The 21904-nt window shown below is 40.6% G+C and overlaps 1 protein-coding gene across 3 annotated transcripts in view; it reads right to left on the bottom strand.

Moving 5' to 3' along the window:
• Window positions 1-6893: 6893 nt before the first annotated feature.
• LOC127566971 (receptor tyrosine-protein kinase erbB-4-like) overlaps window positions 6894-21904 on the bottom strand; it is a 110953-nt gene continuing 95942 nt past the window's right edge. For all 3 annotated transcript variants that reach the window (XM_052009546.1, XM_052009547.1, XM_052009548.1), the window contains exons 23-28: window positions 18395-18541; window positions 16330-16427; window positions 15464-15625; window positions 14382-14444; window positions 11475-11760; window positions 6894-10613 (exon numbers count right to left, since the gene is read on the bottom strand). In XM_052009546.1, coding sequence (XP_051865506.1) covers window positions 10321-10613; window positions 11475-11760; window positions 14382-14444; window positions 15464-15625; window positions 16330-16427; window positions 18395-18541 — 1049 coding nt within the window. In that variant the 3' untranslated portion in view covers window positions 6894-10320. The remainder of the gene's footprint in view (window positions 10614-11474; window positions 11761-14381; window positions 14445-15463; window positions 15626-16329; window positions 16428-18394; window positions 18542-21904) is intronic.

Below are 21904 nucleotides of genomic sequence, written 5' to 3'. Positions count from 1 at the left end.
GCTTCAGGGGGCAACAGGCAAGCTGAGTGTATTTTTTCATTTGCCCATTCAAGATTATCCACTGGTTGCTATCTGGAGCTCGCTGCCAGAGGAGGCAGTGGAATCAGATACAATTACTATGTTCAAAAGGCATTTAGAAAGACATTTAAATAGACAAGGCATAGAAGGATACAGACCGAAGTTGGGCAAATGGGATGAGAGAACATGGGCAAAATGGTCGGCAGAGACGTAGTGGGCTGAAGGGACCATTTCTGTGTTGTATAACTATGAAAACACAGAAATGCTGAGTATTTTGAAATGGTGAGAGATTTGGAAATGTTGATGTTCAAAGAGACCTTGGTGTCCTTGTACACAAGTCACTGAAAGTAACATGCAGGTACCGCAGGCAAATCACATGTTGGCTTTTATTACAAGACAATTTGAATACAAGAGTAAGGACGACTTACTACTGTTGCTCCTATGCATTCTGAACACTTCACCACATCCCTTTAAGTGTGTTTCACCCAGGTGCTTTTTACTTTCGAGGCAAACAGAAGGACACAAGTCTAATCCCAGTGCAAATGCAGCTTTATTCACACACACATACACATGGTTAATCATGCAATACTCAACTTGGGCTCTAACTATCTGTCTGAGCCTCAAACACTATCTGTTACACTTGGGGCTGGTCACAGGCATCTTCACTGGGCTCCCAGAGTCCAGGATTCTCTGCTCTTCATGAATGTTAGTTTCCTGCCTCATGTAGTGCTGTCTTTGGTTGGAGGCCTCAGAGTATGCTTCTCTTGGCTTGTCCAATTGGATGGCAAGGTGGGAGCGCCACTACTAGTCCCTTTTAAAGGATAATGAGTTGGGGGGGGGCTTTGAACACAACCCTCCAAATGAAGTAGGGGCGGGAAACCGAGGCTGCATTCAGCCTCTCTGTTGTTTCTTTCCCTGGACCAACACATGTTAAATATTCAATTACTAATCGATGGACCTGTGCAGTAGCACCTATTTTTGCCATTGTATCGCTACCTCTGAGCTCAAACTGAATGTCTGACCCAGCTAGTTTTGTGGATTTGGATCTTACACTAATCTAAGGTCAGCTTGCCTAATTTTCCTGTGGTTCCCAGCTCCCTGTTCTATGGAGCTGATTAGCCACACTACAACTATATGGGGTCTTAGGGAAATCACACCTTAGGGAGCATTGTGTACAATTTTACTGGTCTTTCCCAAGGAAGATATACTCGCTATAGAGGGAGTTCAGTGAAGATTAACCAAACTGGTTCCTGGGACTGTCATATGAAGTAGGCTAGGTCTCTTTGGAGTTTCAAAGAATGAGAGGTGACTTCACTGAGACAGACAAAATTCTCAGAGGCCTTGACAGGTAGACGTGGTGAAGGTGTTTCCCCCAGCTGGCAAGTCCGGAACTAAGGGTCACAGTCTCAAAAAGGAACACCATTTAGGATTGAAATGAGGAGATATGTCTTCACTCTAAAAGCGGTGAATTTTTAGGATTCTCTACGCCAGGGGGGCTGCAGAGGCTCAGTCATTGATTGCATTCAAAACAGATCAACAGGCTTCTGAATATTAAAGGAATCAAGGCTTATAAGGGTAGGGCAGGAAAATGGTGTTGAGGTGGATCAGTTTTGCTTTGTTGAATGGCAGAGAAGGCTTGAGGGGCTAACTGACCTACTCCTGTTCGTATTTTTTACATTATGGCACCTTCAACCATGCAGCTGAGTGCCAGTTTAGGTTTCGATGCTCAAGTTTCTGAAATAGGACATGGTTCATAGACAAGAATGCTGCCAAATTGAGTCCCGGCCGACAGTGATAAATAATGGTTTTCAGGTTTGAATAAAGCCGATGTGACTATTGTCTTACCAAATCATTAGTTAGGAAATTATTAAGGCAGTATTGTCTTCCAAAAATTATTATTTTTCCACTTATTTTGTGCAACATTGATTGTCTCTCACCGAAAAGCTTTGGCTTTCTTTACTATTGCAATCCTGGTGCCAGATGCCCAAAGATTATTTTATCAGAACAACTGTTATAATAGTAATATAAAGGGTTTTGCATCTTCAGAGCTGAAGGACCAATTCTTCCAATTCCAAAGTCTATGGGGTAATATTAAATACAATGACTTGCATTACATCAAAGTGTGCCATTGTCCTTCAAAAAAAAATCAATATTGTCGCCACAAAGAAACAATATTTAAGTTCATATTAAGAAAATGTTAATATGTTATTTTTTAAATTGTTATATAGACTCAGGTCCTGGAACAGTGTGTTCCATGTTGAAGCACGCATCAGACCAGCTACAGTTAAACCATTTGATGCCTTTTTAAAAAAAATTAACTTGTATTCAAACAATGCAAACATTTTTGTATTTTTGAAATAATGCAATCTGATAGTGCTCATTCACCAGCTCAGGCAGTATTTAGGTCTTTTGTTCTCTTAGCAGTTAAAAAAGGTCACTTTCAATGATGCCCAGAATCACAAAATCAATGATCGTATAACTAACACTGTTTCACCATAAAAGGTGCTTGGCTCTGGTTTAATTCTTAGCAAAGATTCCAATGAGTTGGATCAGAAGTCAATGCCAATGAGACTGGCAACTTGTAAGGTAACTACTTGTAGAGATTCTCATGCAAACTAAAGGCTTTTTATAAGAAAGTCAATATTCATTGATTTGCTCGTGGTAAATGAGCAAATGGTAACTGATCATGACCTTGCACCTTATTGTCTACCTGCACTGCACCTTCTCTGTAACTGGAACATTTTATTCTGCATCTTTCCCTTGTACTACCTCAATGCATTGTGTAGTGAATTGATCTGTATGAATAGTACGCAATACAAGCTTTTCACTGTACCTCGGTACATGTGACAATAATGAACCAATTCCAAATCATTTGTTTCAGAACAAGATGGCGAATTTGTGGAGGAGTTTGTAAAGGGGTAAAAATAGTAATAAGTAGTTGCAGAAGGAAATACAGGAACAGGTCAAGGAGTATTCAATAAAGAGTTGGGAAGAAGCATTGTGTAGTTTTGGGACTAAGAATATTCAGAGTAATTGGATGGTTTGGGTGAGGTAGTGAGGATTCAAGTTGGTGGCACAGACAAATCAAACAACTGGAGAGACCTAAATTAGTTGGGTATAGATGTGTGGATGGAATTAATGGGCATTAAGAGGACAATGTATGGCTGGACAAAATGAGCAGCTGGAATGAACTGAGTTTTTTAATGCAAGGTAATTGTGTGAGAATGGTAGGCAAGGTAATAGAGGGTATTTTTCTTACAAACTGCATCTAACAGATCTTGAACTAAACAGCAGCTTTATATTTTCTAAAATGTACAATGATGATCATTAAAATTTTAAGTGAAAAGATTTTAAAAATAATTCATTTGTTTTGAGTTAAAAAAACATTGAGTAAAATCACTGTCCAGTGCTTGGTGATTGTCTCTGGCCTATACTGATTCTGTTTTGCAGTAGGTACTGGTGTTATCATTGTTTAGGAGTTAACAAGTGCTTCCTTCATAAATGTACACAGATAACACGTTGCCACAAATTTTCCTTTCTTAAAAGGAAAATTTTCCTGGAGGTCAATGATGCATTCCAGTGCTCAAAACCTGCAGGAGGCTTCAAACACAGTGTGGACAATGTCCAATTGCTCACTCTCTGGGGACATCCAAATGGAAATATTACCACAGAAGAGGGACATATAGATGGGCCAGGTGATCATTCTTCTTCTCTCCCACTTTGGCCAGGCCCAGGATCAGTTGTATGAAGAAGTACCATGACCTACTCATTACCCTCCCTCACTGAATGATGTGCTATCATTAGTTAACAGTTCAAAATAATTTTTAATGCTATATTGTTATAGAGACTGCTCATCAGAATGATGTAAAAATAAATTATGGATTAAAACTTTTTCAAAACACCAGCTTTAGTGTTTGACCTTCTCCTTGTTGCCTAATCTGAATAAGGAGGCATAAATTTAACTCCATTAATTTCAATATCGACCAATCAGTGGAAATTAATTTCTGTTGAGCTGGACTTGATTTGCATATCAATCAGCTTAAAATTTAGTGAGCTTGCAATAAAAAAGCAAGGCTCAGTAATCATTATGAAACAGTGTGTGGGATTTACTGTTTACAAAATATTGCTCATGGAATCCCATTTTATGTTGCTTTTGGTGAATTGAAGGATGTACTTTCAAGAAAGCTAGTCATGATACACCATGTCTTATCAGGGCTTGTTACTTACAGTGGCTGAATAAGTCAAATGTGTATCAATCACATGGTATTCTGGAATTTCAAGAATCAAGTTCCAAGAAATTATCCATTTTCCTGGGTAAGGTAAATGAGTAGCCTTGATTATTGCATATTGATTTACATTTGTATTGAATGTTTATCTTTAAGCTTTAAACCAGGGTACACAGCAAAGGTTATATTTTGCAGCATCAAGCAGCAAAAGAGGGTTAGGGTTAGGAGGGAGGACCTGGACTTGATGGCATTACATCTGGGATTTGGCAGAACTGGTGTGAAAATTCAACTGAGGAGGATTCCAGAGGTTTGTCTAACTGATGGAGTATTTCTCCGGGTGCTTTGATTTTGCATGGTGTGGTTCTGCAATATAGCAGCACAATAGGATGGGGTGCCATGGTATTCAGCAACAGGACTTGATACTGAGGCTGCAACAGCACTGGAATGGGATCTCAGTGAGTGGGGGTGGGGGTGGGAAGGGGAATGTCGAATATAAGTGGGGATGTAAATGTCCCAGGATCAAGTAATTTTGGGCAGGACAGGATTCCAAAGTCTGAAAAGCCAGGGAATGGTGAAAGGGTGTCTGGCAGTAACAGGGGAGGTGAGTCCACCACTGGCTTCATCGATGACATGCAAGCTCCTCAACTCCTACATGATCATGTTAGGTCAGTGTCAGGCTGACTTAGCTGGTAGCACTCTGAACCACAAGCCAAGAGCTCATGGGCTCAGGATCAGTTGTCGTCTGACTCTTCAGTGCAGTACTGGTTGTGGGAATTTGTACTCAAAACAGTCCTCAGCTCTCTGCCTTACTCTGTAACAAAAATGCATTATGGTTTATAATGGGCTGCTGGAGCACTCTGTTCATGGTCATTGCCAAGGCTCACAAATGAAGAGTGAGCAGAAGACCTCTTCATCCATTGAAACCATACCCTACCAAAGGAGGAAAAACTCGTGGAAGGGATTTACAGAAAATTAAGGTGAATATTTTGGCCCCTTTCCTAAAGGTTAAGTGCTTGCCAAAGCAGCGGATTTCCTGTGCATGTTGCATTATGAGCCAGTCCCTCTCCCATTACATACAGTATGCAGCCCCTTGTTTTACCACAATATCGAATAGCCCATTCTGGATATCGTACGCCAGAACAACAGAAGCAATGGTACATAACGTTGTTGTATTTTCTACATCTCTTGTACTGTGCGAACAGATTTGCCTATTCTGCCTGATGAGTGAAACATCTCTGTATTTCCATTGACTATATTAAAACCATGTAATTTGCATACATTTTCACCAAATGTTAGAGATATAAATATCACAGTCATGCTACTGTTGGATAGAAAATAAACAGATGTCTTTCATTTATAGCTATCCTTTTTAAATTTCTAATTACATACCTGACATATTCAGGTAATGATGACATGGCAATTCAGTGTAATGCGATATTTTGCATCAATTCACAAGCACTGCTATGCAATGCGACTTCATTAAAAATCCCTTTGAAGAACATACTATCTTTCTGACAATTCACAGCAGAAACTGGATTATTTAGGCAGATTTTGTACCCTGGGCACTCAGTAATTATCGGGATAACATTTTTTTTAATGGGGACCACTTAAATTTAAAAATCTACGCAGAAAGTTTAGCTTTCCTGATCCTTATGGCATGCTCTTGATTTCACAAGAGCTGTTAATCACAAGAGATTACACAGAGACAGAAGACGACAAAATAAGCAACAGACAAAGTTTATTACTGCCTCCAGCCAGATAGAAAGTGGCACTGGCTGAAATCTCCCCGGCAGCAAATCGCTGATCAGAGGGAAGGAACCAGGAAAAGAGTAGGAAAATGAAAAAGGACAAGAATATCACCCCCTCAAATTCCAGAGGTGTTATCAATTCATTTTAAATAAAGGTGGAGGAAGCAATTCCAACTGTTTTCATTAAACATTTACGTGCTTTTATACCAAAGTACAACTTCCATTTAGTCTAAGAGAATAGCGGTATCTGATGAGCAGTATTGTTACTCTCATCCTGATTCAAACAAGCAGGGCTTCTACACAGTCGTAGACAGAAAGTCAGCTATTCAGACTGGAGATGATGCTGACATTCAATCAGATCATGGCTGGTTTTCACCTCAATTCCATTTACCTGGCTTTAATTCATGTTCGTTTGTTCCTGCAAACAAAATCTTGGGTCTTGGAAATTTCAACATTCTCTTGACACCCACACATTCACAGCCTTTTGTGGGACTTTTGTGGATTTTCAGTACCCCTCGTGTAAAGAATTACTTCCTGATTCACTCCTGAATGATCTGGTTCTAATTCCCACCAGAGGAAATGATCTCTGGGCACCTACCCTATCTAATCCCCTTACCCATAAGAACACCTCGATTTGATTACCTCTTCAACACAAGGGATTATGAGCCAAAATATGCAAGCTCTTTCAACTGTACAAGGCTTAAAGAGGTAAAGGGGAACCTGGTAAAGCAGAGCAAAGGGAAAGCACCTGCTTAATCTGTATTGTGATTATGTTTCCACTGTCCAAAACACTCTGACACTGCAGAGTCAAGAGAAGACTAGCAAAACCAAAGACATTGTGTAGTTTTCTGTTTGATCAAAGCTTTAAGAACTGTCAGTGTTAAGATGAATGCATTTTTTTTATACAAATATTTATTTTAATTTTACACAAGGGGCTGTACAGCTTCCAACCAGTTCCCCAAGATTCCATAAAAACAGCACTAAGTACACAGCATCAATTAAGAAACTATACATGAAGCAATATCTAATAGCGTCTCCCCTATTTTACACTACAATCATCTTTGTTTTTAATACTCAGCATGTCTTCGGTCATAAGCTCATATTTTGTAAAACAGAATCACATTAATCCTGATAAATCTTTAAAAAATAGAAAATTAAAAGTTTTACTTTACCACTGTTTCTTCATTCCAGTCAACATAATATATTAAGCACTGTAGTGTCAGAAAATGAAAATATGTCAGTCCTGTAGATATTAGAATTTGAGTACTTTAAGAGACAGATTGATTGGTTTGAAGTAATCATGGGGTTAATTCAACATGAAACACCCCTCTGAAACTTGTTACAGTACTTAAGCAGCAACAAAGTAAATGCATTCTTTTAAAAAAGAAAATAGTTTTCCCTTCTCCAATTTTTTTCCCCTCTGAAGGCCCAGCCAGTCTTGGGGTACAGGTCTAGTTGCCTTTTATTCAGCTTTTCTTTATGTGAGAATCCAGGAAATATCAGTGCACTGATTGGTGTTGATCAGAGAGATGCTGGGGTTTAGCAACAAGGGGCAAGGGATTGGTGGGTGATAGTGGGAAGGTAGCAATCACCATCAAAGAAAAGGCACCAACCTGGAGGAAGGTAGATACTTTAGACTCCCCAGCAGTAGCTAGGTCAGGTCAGTCTTACAGCTGAAGAATGCCCCAACCCTCCATTTAAGACCTGCTTCGGTGAGTAAGGCTTGCACAGTATAATTTGGGATGTTGCACACTTTGAGACAGTGTGGTGCACAAACATTATGCAAAGAATTTCTAGGCCACATGACTTGCAGGTACAATGCCCACTCCCCCATCACCCCACATATCAGTCCTCACACATGAAAAATAGAGACTTGAGTGGGTTGCTGAGGAATTCAAGCTCCTGTTAACTTGGCCCTTGATCCCTCAACCAACATTAAGCACTTTCAGGAAAGAATGGGAGGAGAAATGGTTAACAAAAGGGTTTTTTAGTGGATAAAGGCACATTTTGTTAAAACACAGGCCACAAGAGCTAAATCTGAGTTAGCTGTTCTCAGCAAGGGCACCAGCAGCTCTGGACTGGCAAGTGGAGAAGGACACGTCAGGTTTATCAGTGCTTATTTCCATTGTGTGGGGACCCCTTCCTGCCACCCGTCTCTCCCCACGTCCCACCCACACCCAACCATGCTGATAAAAGTATGCAAGACACAAGACAAGAACAGAATAAGCTGTAGAAGTCTATAAATAATCACCCCTTTTACACACAAACATTAGTGTATATACCAGAGGAAACCATATCCCATAGCATGAACAAAAAGGGATAAATGTAAATACATACAAAAATTATATCAAACTAATAGATATGTACTAAATTTGATCACTGAATTTTTCAGGGAATCTGTATCAAAGTAACACCAAAAGGAGTCTGACATTATTTGGCTCATAAACTCATCACTGCTGCTTCATTTGAGAAAAGCAAGAAAACAAAATACAGTATAGAACTTAATTCATGAAATTCTACAAATACCCACAATAGGTCCTCAGATCAATGCCTTGCGATCTTTTGTACCCATCAGAGTTAATTAGTCAAAGCACTGATCACACATTATTATGTTCAAGTATCCCAGCTTGGCATTTATATACAGATAAAACAAAGAATTTCTCTCACTACACTTCCTCGTGGTATTAACTGCAAAAGTAAAGAATGTTTTGTTTGGTTGGTGGGATGGGGAAGTAGAGGTAGTGAAGCCATTGCACAATTCGATACCATGAAGGCTTCTATTAATGGGTTATTTAGAAACACAGTGCTCAAATAGAACATAATTGAAGGAGTACATCCAATTTTTCCAAACTGAAGTTCATAGAATTACAAAAATTGCCCAAACCTATTGAAATATTTCAGAGATCAAAGTAAGCAATTGAAGATGCAGATTTGAACTTCTGCCCACCCACGATATACCATGGAGTGCTGTCTGAATGTTCCAGGCATTTATTTTGTGGTCACTTAGGCTAATTTTTGGTTCATCATTACTCAAAGCACCATAACTCTTCGCAAATCTGGCAAAAGAACCATTTCTTCTGGATTCCATTGACCCAGATCTCCTTTCTCTTTTAGTATCCTTCACTTTCAGAATATTTTATTGTAATGTTTGTTTGAACCTTCCCTGAAAACATGCTCCTCCTTCCAGCTTTGCATTGCTAATGAAAAGGCTCAGCCTTTTCCGGTCAGAAACTATCCTGAATGGTAGTTGAGCAAAGCTACTACTGGAAATTAGCATTGAGGGGAAGATCGTTCTTTCTATCCCATCCCCCTCCATAATTTTTGGCATGAATTATGTTTCTCTCTGTCCCAGAACTGCCTCCTGATGTTTTACTCTCCCCCACCCCGCATATGGTAGTGCCTCAGCCAAGTTCTTTTAACTCCTCTCTGTGGATGTGGTAACCAAAGATCATGAGGAATTATATTTCAGATCGGAGCACTTTAAAACATCACAAGACAATTCCACAAGTAATTACAGAAATAACATTGATGCCCAATTTCTAGGCATTAACCTCTTAGCATAGCCCTTTAGCTGCCTTAAAAACCAAATTGTTACCATTCCCTACTGAGCTAAATGAACAGGCCAGTCAATCTTCAAGTGTCTCATGTAAGAGCAAATCTTGTGAAGGGAAAATAAAATTATACTTCATTCTGCCCACTTGAAAACACTATCTGAATCACTGACCCCCTTTTCACCTTGTTCATTAGCACAATGAACAGTGACAATTCTTCAGCTGTATAATAAACAATATACCATTGGAATCAAAGTCCAAAGATGTAATCTATAAAGGCAATGGCTTTTGCACTCCTAGTTTTCTGTTTTTCCTAGTCTGCCTCCTTCCCAAAATATCTTGCATTTCCATACTAAAACTGCATGTTCTGCAAGGTACAGCATCATTAACTGGTTATTATCAAGGGCCAGGGATCACTTCCATTCAAGATGTCTAGGCTCCTCTTGTATTTTGCTTCGAAAGAACACAAAGCAGTTTCTGCTGAATAGGCAAGGTATTAAAACATCCCCTCCCTCCTTTGTATTGAACCTCAGTGGCAGGAGATGAGAGTGCTTCATTCTGTGTGTGCATGTGTATGTTTGTGTTTCTATGTATTTATCATGACTGACACACAAAGACATCAGTAAACCAGTCATTTCCTCCAATTAGATTGTCAGTCTTCTGATTGTGAATTCTCACTGTACCCCAACCCTCCCCACACCTTCCAAAGTTCAGAAATCAACTCTTTGCTTGTTGTTGAGTTGCCAGTTATCTAGATAGAGGATCAACTTCAGGGTTCTATGTCCTTTTTATTTCTAACTTTGCTGGCAGACTGTGGTGCCAGTAGTCTGGATTATCAAAGGCATGAATGTCACCCTCATTAACAAACACAGTGCTCTCATCCAGGTATTCTGGGTTCTGCACAACGCTCACATAGCCATTGAGGTAGGCTCGTTTGTTCATGTACTCATATTCCTGGTGATCACTTGGTTTCGAGTCTGATTCCTTCTGATTCTCAGGTGACTGGATAGTGTTCACGTCACTGGCTTTAGTGCTCAAGGGATCTACATCGTTGGCAGGTTTCAGGTTCTCTGCAAGCAAAGCACGAACACTTGTAAGTCACTAGAAAATAACAAAATGTTGAGAGATTTTTATCTCCTTTGCTTCCTAGCTGCAAGTCTGACTTGTGTTGGAGTTTAGTTTCTTGGGCTCAGGCAGTCTCAACAGAGAGGCGGCTCAGCCAAGCATTATTGTGTACCATGTCCTCATCTCTCTTTTTCTCTCTCTCACACACACACACCTTTCATCTGGTCATTACCAGGCCTGGGGCAAAACAAATAACTCAGAACAGACCACAGACTGAAACTGGGACTTGCCTCGTCTTTGGGTCACTGGACCACACATGATTGCAATTTCCACTTCAACCATTAGGTGGGGCTACAATGCTGCATAATTATCAAGTATACTGCAGGCACTTTAAAACCAATGAATTCCTTCTACAGCAAGTTACCGTCGTTATCTAGGCAAATACGACAGCCAATTGTGCACGACATGATCCCACACTTAAGAAAGTAAATAAGTAGCCAGTTAACCCGTTCCTGGTACTGTTGGTCAAGATTTTAAGTTGTCTTGCTCTTCTAATAGTGCCATGGGGTTTTTAGCACCCATCAGAATAAACAGACAAGGCTTAGGTTTAATTTCTGATCCCAGAGACATTTATCCAAAGAGCACTCAGTCACTACTGAAGTACAAGAATAGATTGTCAGGATAGGTTATATGCTAAGGTTGAATTCAGACACGAGAATGCACAAATCATACCAAATTCATTTGGGTAATTTAGTTACATCTATTAGAAGTTTTATATTTTCAAAATTTCTGTACAACTGCAATTCAGTTTTACTTTTCTAATCAGAATCTAAGCAGAGAGCTCAAAGGGTGAGTTTGTTTCTTACCAGCTGTGGTGTTTTTTTGTTCTGGCATCACATATCCATTAATGTCCACCTCTGCTTCATCAGATGGGGAAATCATCATGTTTGTGCCATTGGAGAAACGTGCACTGCTGTCTCGGGAGCGGTGGCCACGGAGCTGTAGTGTTCCATTCAAGGATATCTCTTCATACAGATCAAGCGAGGATGCTGTCCCTCGACCCTCTGACGACTCCGAGATAGTCCGAGTTGTGGATTCATTCCGTGTCCTCAGTGAGCGCTTTGATCCCAGGTCTCCATTCTTCATCCCAGTCTAATAGATGAACAGGACACTGTTATATGTCATTGTACATGGTAAGGCACACATTCATCTTACAGAGAACAGTTAAAGGACTTTATTGTAGAAGGTAAATACTCCATGAACACACAATCAGGTTCAGTCAATTAAACATCCTAATTTTGGCTTAATGGCCTGATCATAGCACAAGTTAATTGAAGACTGGAGGGTGGCTAATGTGCCTTTATTCAAGAAAGGCTGCAAAAACAAGGTAAGGAACTACAGGTCAGTGAGCCTAAACGAGTGGTGAGAAAATTACTGGAGGGGACTCTGACTGACAGGATTTACCAGCATATAGAAAGGCAAAGACTGATTAGGAGTAGACAGCATGGCTTTGTGTGTGAGAAACCGTGACTCACAAATTTGACTGAGTTTTTTTGAAGAGGTGACCAAGAGGATTGACAGAGGCAGGGCAGTAGATGTGGTCTACATGGACTTTAGCAAGGCCTTTGTCAAGGTCCCGCATGGTAGGGTGGTGTGGAAGGTCAGATCACATGGAATCCAGGGTGACTGAGCCAATTGGATACAAAATTGGCTTGGTTGAAGGAGGCAGAGGGTGGTAGTGGAGAGTTGTTTTTCAGGTTGGAGGCCTTGTGACCAGTGGTGTGCCGCAGGGATCGGTGCTGGGTCCACTGTTGTTTTTTATCTATATTAATGATTGGTTTGCAGGTGTAACAGGTTATCAAGGCGGCAAATGAAACATTGGCCTTCATTGCTAGAGGGATTGAATTTAAGGGGGAGGTTATGCTCCAACTGTACAGGTTCCTGGTGAGGCCGCACCTGGAGTACTGCGCACAGTTCTGGTCTCCTTACTTGAGAAAAGATATACTGGCTTTGGAGACAGTGCAGAGGAGGTTCACCGGGTTGATTCCGAGGATGAGGGGGTTAGCCTATGGGGAGAGATTGAGTCACCTGGGACTAAACTCACTGGAATTCAGAAGAATGAGAGGGGATCTTGTAGAAACATATAAAATTATGAAAGGGATAGATAAGATAGAGGCAGGAAAGTTGTTTCCACTGGTAGGTGAGACTAGAACTAGGGGACATAGCCTCAAGATTCGAGGAAGTAGACTTAGGACGGAGATGAGGAGGAACTGCTTTTCCCAGAAAGTAGTGAATCTGTGGAATTCTCTGCCCAGGGAAGCAGTAGAGACTACCTTATTAAATACATTTAAAGACACAACTAGATAGATTTTTGCAAAGTAGGGGAATTAAGGGTTATGGGGAAAAGGCAGGTAGGTGGATCTGAGTCCATGGCCAGATCAGCTATTGTCTTATCGAATGGCAGAGCGGGGTCGACAGGCCAGATGGCCTACTGCTGCTCCTATTTCTCATGTAATGACTTGGATGACAATGTTGCTAACATGGTTAGTAAGTTTGCAGACACCAAAATCGGTGGTGTAGTGGACAGTGAAAAAGGTTATATAAGTTAACAAGGGGATCTAGGCTAATTTGGGAATTGGGCCAAGGAATGGCAAATGGAATTTAACTCTGACAAGTGGGAGGTGTTGCACTTTGATCAGTTAAATCAGAGCAGGGCTTGCACAGTAAATGGTAGGGCCCTTTAAAGTGTTGTAGAACAGAGTGACTTAGGGGTACAGGTACATAGTTCCCTAAAAGTGGAGACGCAGGTAGACAGGGTGGTGAAGGCGGCGATTGACATGCATGCCTTCATCAGTCAGGGCATTGAGTACGAGAGTTGGGATGTCATGTTACAGGTGTACAAGACATAGGTGAGACTGCACTTGGAATACTGTGCACAGTTCTGGCTGCCTGAGTATAGGAAGGATGCGACTAAGCTGGAAAGGGTGCAGAAAAGATTCACAAGGATGTTAGCAGTTCTGGAGGGCTTGAACTGTAAGGAGAAACTGGATAGGCTGGGACTTTTTTTCCCTGGAGCATAGGAGGCTGAGGGGTGACCTTTATAGAGTTTTATGAAATCATCAGGGGATGGATAAGGTGAATGGTCACGGTCTTTTTCCCAGGATAGGGAATCCAAAACTAGAGGGCATAGGGTTAAGGTGAGAGGGGAAAGATTTGAAAGGGATCTGAGGGGCAACTTTTCACATGAGGGTGATGGGTATATGGAATGAGCTGCCAGAGGAAGCCATAGAAAGACATTTAGACAGGTACATGGATAGGAAGGGTTTAGAGGGATATGGGCCAAATGTGGGTAAATGGGACTAACTCAAGTGGATAGCTTTGTCGGCATGGATGAGTTGAGTCAAAGGGCCTGTTTCTATGCTGTATATCTCTGACTCTATGAATGGTCTATTCTCCTGATACATACTTATCGACTATTTGACAAGTCCATCAGTTGGTACAGAAAAAGGAATTTGGTCAAAAAAGTTAGAATATTACATGGTGCTTGCTACTAACAATATAAAAAAAATCTTTTATATTAGTTAACAATTACAATAGCTGCACTAAAGAATCAGGGCCAAGGTTATCAAAACTTGTCTTTTAAAATACCAAGACTGAGAACGTTCTAATTATTTTTAAGAGTCACTATTTTTGATTGTATTCTTGTACTATCAAAGAAAAAACTTTTGCTGCTGTTGTCAGCATCTCCAAATAAGACCTCAGCTTGTACCTACCTGCCGAGATCCATCTGGACCAATCCCATTCATTGGCATGTACCCAGCTGGCAAACTATTGCTCTGCAAAAGAGACAAAAACTAAATTTGGAAGGGCACTTAACAAGAATTGTCCAGTCGGTCAGGAGCTCATTTGGGATATTAGCAGACAAATGCTTAGCACATTGGTTTGAAACTAGTCTGTTATTTAGTGCAGGAAAAATTATAAATGAAGTTATTTCAGATTAATGTGTTAGGGGTTTGTACATAACTAATCCAAGGTATAGTTTAAAGGCCCAGGATCACAGACAGTTGAGTTTTGGAATAACCAACAAATCATTTGCAAACAGTCTCTTCCCCTGTCTCTCCATTACTCGTGTCATGGTATAGATGAGGTCCTTATTCAAATGACCAGTTCTTCAGAGAGCAAGGGGAACAGCTGAAACTGACGTCACTCCATATTCACACACAGGGGTGTTTGGATATTACCAAGGGCAGAATCCTGGCTGGTTTTTTTTTTATCCACCTGCCTAGGAGTACTGAGCCATTACTACTATTCCAGCTAAGGTCATCCAACTGGGATGTCAAATTTAGGGTCTTCTTGGTCTATAACAAATTGATCATTTACCCCACCAAGGGATCTGAGGGTCAACTTTTCACATGAGGGTGATGGGTATATGGAACGAGTTGCCAGAGGAAGCTGTAGAGGTGGGTACAATTACACTGTTTAAAAGACATTTAGACAGGTACATGGATAGGAAAGGTTTAGAGGGATATGGGCCAAATGTGGGTAAACGGGACTAACTCAAGTTGACAACTTTGTCGGCATGGATGAGTTGGAATCTGATGTTTCTCTAAATATGCCATAAGAAATTCGATTACAACTCTGCACTTAGTAGCTGGTTGACTCAAGGGAAATTAAGAATGGGCCAATAAAAGCTTGGTCTTACCAGTGATGTCTCCACATCATATGAATAAGACTAAAGCAAACATTCACGAACTTCCTTGTGCAATCAACATTTAGGAGAGATGGAAGGGAACTAACTGCCCCCAAATGATCTGTTCTTGGCACAAAACCCGATTCATATTTGCCAATTTCATACTCTGCTCGATTCAATCCTCGGTCTTCCTCCACCAGATGGTGGGTTATCCAGTGTGGTCCCCATCAAATCCTCATCCAGCTCATCATAATCCACGAGGTCTTCCTCATATTCATGCAAGGTCCTTTGGTCACTAACATAGGTGTTGTTGGCTCTCTCATCGCGCTAAGGGAAGATACAGAAAGGTTAGGGATACAGCTAGCAGGTTATTGATAAAAGTCAGCAATGATTATTGATCAAGTCAGCAATGATGCTATTAAATCATCAGATTATAAACAAACTTGATAAAACATTCCATCTTAGCTGCCAAAATCAAAATATCGAACAAACAAATAACCTGCAATGCTTCTAGATTTAATGCTATTTTTATAGAAGGCTCAAAATGGCTCATCCATTGTTGCCTCTGATCACTATCTGTGCATTGTTCCATCTGTATGAGATTAAAAAAAAATCTTGAACCTTGAGTGTATAATACAAAGCAACATTTTTCATAATTTAACATAGTTAAATCAAAGAAATCAGTGGCAAATCTGCATAAACCAGTGCTGTAATCTGGAATCCAATAGAGAATGGTGAGAACGTGGAACTTGCTACCGTGGAGAGTGGTTGAGGCAAATGGCATAAATAGATTAACAGAGAAATGAGATGAACAAGTGAGGAATTAGAAGACAATACTGATAGCAGTTAGAGGAAGAAAGGCTCCACTGGAGTATAGAATGGATGGACCAATGGCTTGTCCTTCTGTTCATTCAATGCAATTCTATGAACTAATTCTATTTTCAGAGCTCCTAAAATTTAACATTTCTATGTCAGCTGACACTGTTCTCAAACAAATTTCAACATTTTCAAGAGACATCGCAATAACAAACCTCAAGAACCAAATATCTATCTGGATCCCGGGCCATTCGAGAAAACTCTGCACCAAGTTCTTTGAATGTAGGGCGACTGTCTTCGTCAATCATCCAGCCTGTTTTAGAAAAATGAAGACAATCACATTTTGTTGCACCCCAAATGTATATTGAGTGAAGAGGGCAGAAGAAAGGGAAACAGACCATGGAGAACAGATTTCCGCTTGTGACTCATTCAGGAAGTCAGCAATCTTTATGAATCTTCAGCCAAAACCCTGAAGGTTTGAAGCACAAGGATCTAAGGCGAGAGGGAAAAGACAGATGGCGCATGGAATTTTACTCAAGGCCTTTTGAAATCCACATCATGTTTTCTGTTAAGGACACTCACATGAGGATGGATGGGCCAATATGCATCCACACTGTAAAATCCTGCTAACACTCATTGCCTTGAACGATATACTAAAGGCCTTTATAACTATTCATGCATGCAAAATGAATGTTATTACGGTAAATCTTTTTGCCCTCTGTTACTACAGCTGGCACAGATTGCAACAAATCTTACTGAACTCTCTCATAATCTGGTCCATATGCTTTCATGTTTGGATTTTGTTGCTGCTGTTTGAATATAAATGTCAATGTTGATGAGTGAAATAATCATTTAGTTAACGTTCAGTGATAATAAATCCAGCATTTCAATCACTCCATCATTGGTGACCCTGCTTTCAGCCAACAAGACTCTAGCTTCTGGAATTCCCTCCCTAAACCTCTGTTTCTCTTTCTTCTTTACAGATGCTCTTTCAAAACCATCTGTTTGACCATGTTTTTGGTCGTGTGTTTTCTTAACCCCTTTTGTGGCTCAATGTGAAATTCTTTTTGATAAAGTTACCGCGACATACTTCGGGATATTTTATTCTAACTAATTACAGACTCTGTAGAAGACAAGAATTGATGCTGTTAAAGGGGCTGTGCAATGCAAGTTGTCATATTCTGTGCACCTTAAAGTGACATTTCACAATCCACAATACATGAATTTGGACTCTTATACACTCTGATATTTAGTAACCAGTTACAATATAATATTCCATAGCCAAGTTCTATTTTAAAAGTGTGCCCATTGATTCTATTCCTACGGTACAGATAAACCGATCCAAACCCTGCTTCTTCCAACTCTGCTTGTATTAGCTAGTTTTCACACTGGATCTTGACGACTTGCTTTTCTGTATGTTCCTATGTCTGTCCTTTCACTGCATTTTGGAATCGGGATGGGGGGGGGGGGGGGCAGGAAATGTCTTCCATACAACTGCCACTTAAATAATTTTCTGGGCAGTGAACAGCATCCATTGAACGTGTTCATCTGAATCTGAATTGCTGAGTAGTAATACATAATCTCTCATGTAAAGATTTAAACTAAATTCAGTAAGTTGGCAATCTCCTTTGATAAACAAAACCAGAAGTGATTAAAACAGCTATTTTCCATAAACTGATCTGTCTCTGTGTCTTCTTTTACCTTGAAACAACTTGTATTGTAAAACAATGTCAGAACAGTGTTGGTACTAATTAGGAATCTATGGTAACATAACTGCCTAAATACCACTCTGCTCTTCATAGTTTTTTTAAAATTTCATCCAGTTGTTTAGCCCTCTGATTTGACAGAAAATCCTAGAACCTGTGCTTTCAAAGTTAAGGACAGAGAAACAAGAGGAGTCCATTCGCTCCCTTGAGGCTACTTCACTGCTCAAGGCTGCCGTGTAACCTTGCTCCATATCTCATAATATCTTAACAAAAAAATCTATCAGTTTTATATTTAAGATTAACAATTGACCTAATATCAATTGTTATTTATGGAAGAGAAGTCCAAACTTCAACCACCTTCTGCATGTAGAAGTGTTTCTTGACCATCCTCGGAAGGCCAAGCTGTAACTATTAATCCATGCCCACCCACCTCTAGTTCCAATCTCTCAAACCAGTGCAAGTGGTTACTCTACCCAATCAGTTCTCTTTAACACCTTGGAAACTTTAATCAAATCATCCCTTAATCCTTCCAAAATCCAGCAGGTAAAACCGTTGTCTTTCGTCACATACTTACATTTCACCATCACCATGTAGACATCAATGGTACAGATCTGAGGCTGCGGTAAGCGTTCACCTTTCTCCAAGAGACCGGGGATTTCACGAACAGCAATGCCCTCATATGGTTTACTGCCAAATGTCATCAGCTCCCATATGGTGACGCCTGCAAAGAACACACAGTATTTCAAAACTGGAAATCAGTTACCTCCTATGGCCACAGACAAAGGACTTTAAGATCACTTCCACGGCAACGTGCACAAAGCTGAACATATAAGCTAGAAATTGCTGTTGGCAGAATTGAAGGTTCGATTGAGAATTACTTGGGCTTCCGAGGGTTTCAAAGGAAGCTGCTTCACCCAGGAGACTCCTAGTTTTAGTGGTATACAAAAAGATTTTCTTAGATGCCAGCAGAATGAATCAGCCGTTCATGCAGAAGAAGCAATAAATTTCATAACTGGCTATGAACTGCAATTAGGAGCCATTCGGTTGTACTGGAGAGGCCAGGGTGGCTGTAAATTGATTCTAAGCAATTGAGGGCTACAGAGGAAGAATAACAAGTTTTACTGATTGAGTGTCAAGAAGCCCAATTAGGAAGACTCAAGGAGGGAAACACTGTATGGGACTCATGACCATTCCTCTCCCCCTTCTCCCTTCCCTCTTAGTGCCGTAGACGTGAGAGATGGTGTCAGTGCAGCCCACAGTCCTGGGCCACAAGAGGTGGAAAAAGACCAACAAGAGGATGTCAGAGTTCCAGGGATGTGCTTCAGTAAGGCACCAATACTCGATACAACTGGAGCCACCTCATGTGCACAAGTGCAAGAAAACACACCTGCAAACAACATTCCTCATTGACTGCTGGAAGCTGCTAAACAGTTGGACACGATTAGCTGGAAAAAAAATCAAGCCACAATAAAACCAGGACAAAAGTTTTATCTGTCAGAGAACACTTAGGAGATATGCTGCATTTACAATTGGAATTGCAAAAGGAACATACACAGGATAACCTCTCAATGACTTTTCATGTATCTTCATCATGTGTAGGTGTACTTCTTGATACCTCATGCACCACCAGAATCAGAATCAGGTTTATTATCACTGACATATGTCATGAAATTTGTTGTTTTGCAGCAGCAGTACAGTGCAAGGCACAAAGACAAAAATTACAAAAAGTTACAAAAATAAATAAATAGTGCAAAAGAGGAATAACGAGGTAGTGTTCATGGACCGTTCAGAAATCTGACAGCGGAAGGGAAGAAGCTGTTCCTGAAACGATGAATGTGGATCTTCAGGCTCCTGTACCTTCTCCCCAATGGTATTAACGTGAAGAGGGCGTGGTGAGGGTCCTTAATGATGGATGCCGCCTTCTTGAGGCACCACCTCTTGAAGCTGTCCTCAATGGCAGGGATGGTTGTGCCCATGAAGGAGCTGGCTAAGTCTACAACCCTCTGTAGCCTCTTTCAACATTGGAGCAACCCAGGTGGTAATGCAACCAGTCAGATAATGAGAGCAACAGAAGCCGGTCCCCAACAGCTTAAGTCATCCTCAGTGTCCAAGACTGGGAGATCTTTTTGGGATTGGCAGTCAACAAATAGAGATGTATGTCCTGCATTATAACGTTCATGTCCTGCAATACTCCACCGAGTGACAGTCACAGAGATACCAAACTGCAGCAGCATCATCATAGTGTACTGCACTGGAAGTCATGCTTAAAGGTGAATATTGCAGGTAGAGAGAAGAGCTGATAGCTACATCTGGAATACCTGAGCAAGCCAATCCTTGTAACATCCCAGATTATTATCACCATCTTCAGAAAGCACAGCTGCACAGACCCCAGAAGAGGTAGCAGGTAAGGTCTCAGTCCAGTGCCACGACATCCATTAACCATCTCTAAACATGGGAATAGTAAGCGGGCTGAACTAGTCAGCCACAACAATGGCCATTCTGACAGAATCAGGCACAGGGTCCTCATAGTGTACAACACAAGATCTCTGCTTACCCAACAGGTTGTTCATGCAACAATGCAATTAGCTCATATATTTACTCCTTCCGCAAGGGAATCAATTAGAAGAACTTGTAGTTTCAGGTACATCTGAGACGTGCGCTGTGTTAAATTACATTCACACTGACCAAAAGAAGAGGCTAGCATTTCTATAGCGCCTTTTATCACCTCAGGATATCCCAAAGTGTTTAGCAGACAAATAAGTAATTTTGTATTGTTATAACTGTAATGTTGCTTAATGCAGCAGACAATTTGCGCATAGCAAAGTCCCACAAATTGTGAGATGATAATTATGTAGTCTGCAGGTTTTTTTTTCCCCAGATGTTGAGGACAAATGCTGGCCAGCAACTCCCCTGGCCTTCTTGAAAATAGAGCCAAAGGATCTTTTGTATCCACTTGAGAAGCAGATGGCATCTTGGTTTAACAGCTCATCTGAAACACAGCTGTACTGCACCTGAGTGTCAACCTAGGTTTCTGTAACCACACAATGCATGAAATAAATGAACAATGCTGGATTTATGCTTATATTTATTTATAATCATTTAGAATATTGACAAAAGGCAGTAAGGATGGGAATAGGTTTCCTATGAGGACAGTATTGAAGGTGGTGGTTTTGCTTTAGTCATTCTACAATGCAGATTGCAGCTTTATAAAATGGCACACAGCGGAATCCATTTTAAATGTGCGTCTGAAGCATCAGTTCTACTTGCTGCATTACGAGTTAGTGTCAAATTCATCGTCACTTGCACCTCCTGCTCCACCATGGCTTTGCCAGCCTACTCTTCACCTACTTGGCAAGCTTTCTTTACAGTGCGAAGAAGCAAACAAATGTGTTGCAGTTGACACTTGTCCATCAAACCCCAGGGGGGGAGGGGGTTGTACTGATTGGTTGAAGCCTCTTTTTAAGATCACAGTGATTTTATTAATGATTCCAACTGCATTTTTAAGAGCCATCCTCGGATTGCTTGGAAGTGCAGGATGGGGTTGGTGTCAATGGGCCAACATTTGGCAAATGCAGTTTGATGTGGTTAATTGCACTAAGGGATACAACATAACTGGAGGGGTCAGAGGAATAATGGAAAAGAAAACACTCTGCCATTTGTATCAGAAAAGGAATTTGGCCGTTATTATGATAAAACCCTCAAGATTTCACACCAGTTTCTCACTGCTGCCAAGAAAGATAATGGGATGTTTCATTGTACAATAGAGGGAATGGAGTGCAGGTCACAAGAAGTTACCTAACATTATGCACCCTTTCCCCTTCAAATGATTGTGTGAAAATAAAGGAATTATGTTCACAGGCGTTGATCTACATGTTGGTAGTCAGGTACAAGCTGAATGTTATAAGGCAGAATGGAGATTTTCTATTTCCAAAGAGCACAATATTGTGCACAAGAATCCAAACACCAATACACGTCGTGCTGAATAACCTCCAATCACAGCTTTCGAGAAGCAGATGGGCAACAAAGTGACACTAAATTTCTACTCAGTAATGGTCCAATATCATGGATGTTTGATTTAAGCCAA

This window comes from Pristis pectinata, chromosome X, assembly GCF_009764475.1.
Source record: "Pristis pectinata isolate sPriPec2 chromosome X, sPriPec2.1.pri, whole genome shotgun sequence".
NCBI classification, from domain to species: domain Eukaryota; kingdom Metazoa; phylum Chordata; class Chondrichthyes; order Rhinopristiformes; family Pristidae; genus Pristis; species Pristis pectinata.
Note: the sequence above shows the minus strand (reverse complement) of the source record. Positions and strands in the feature narration are given on the sequence as shown.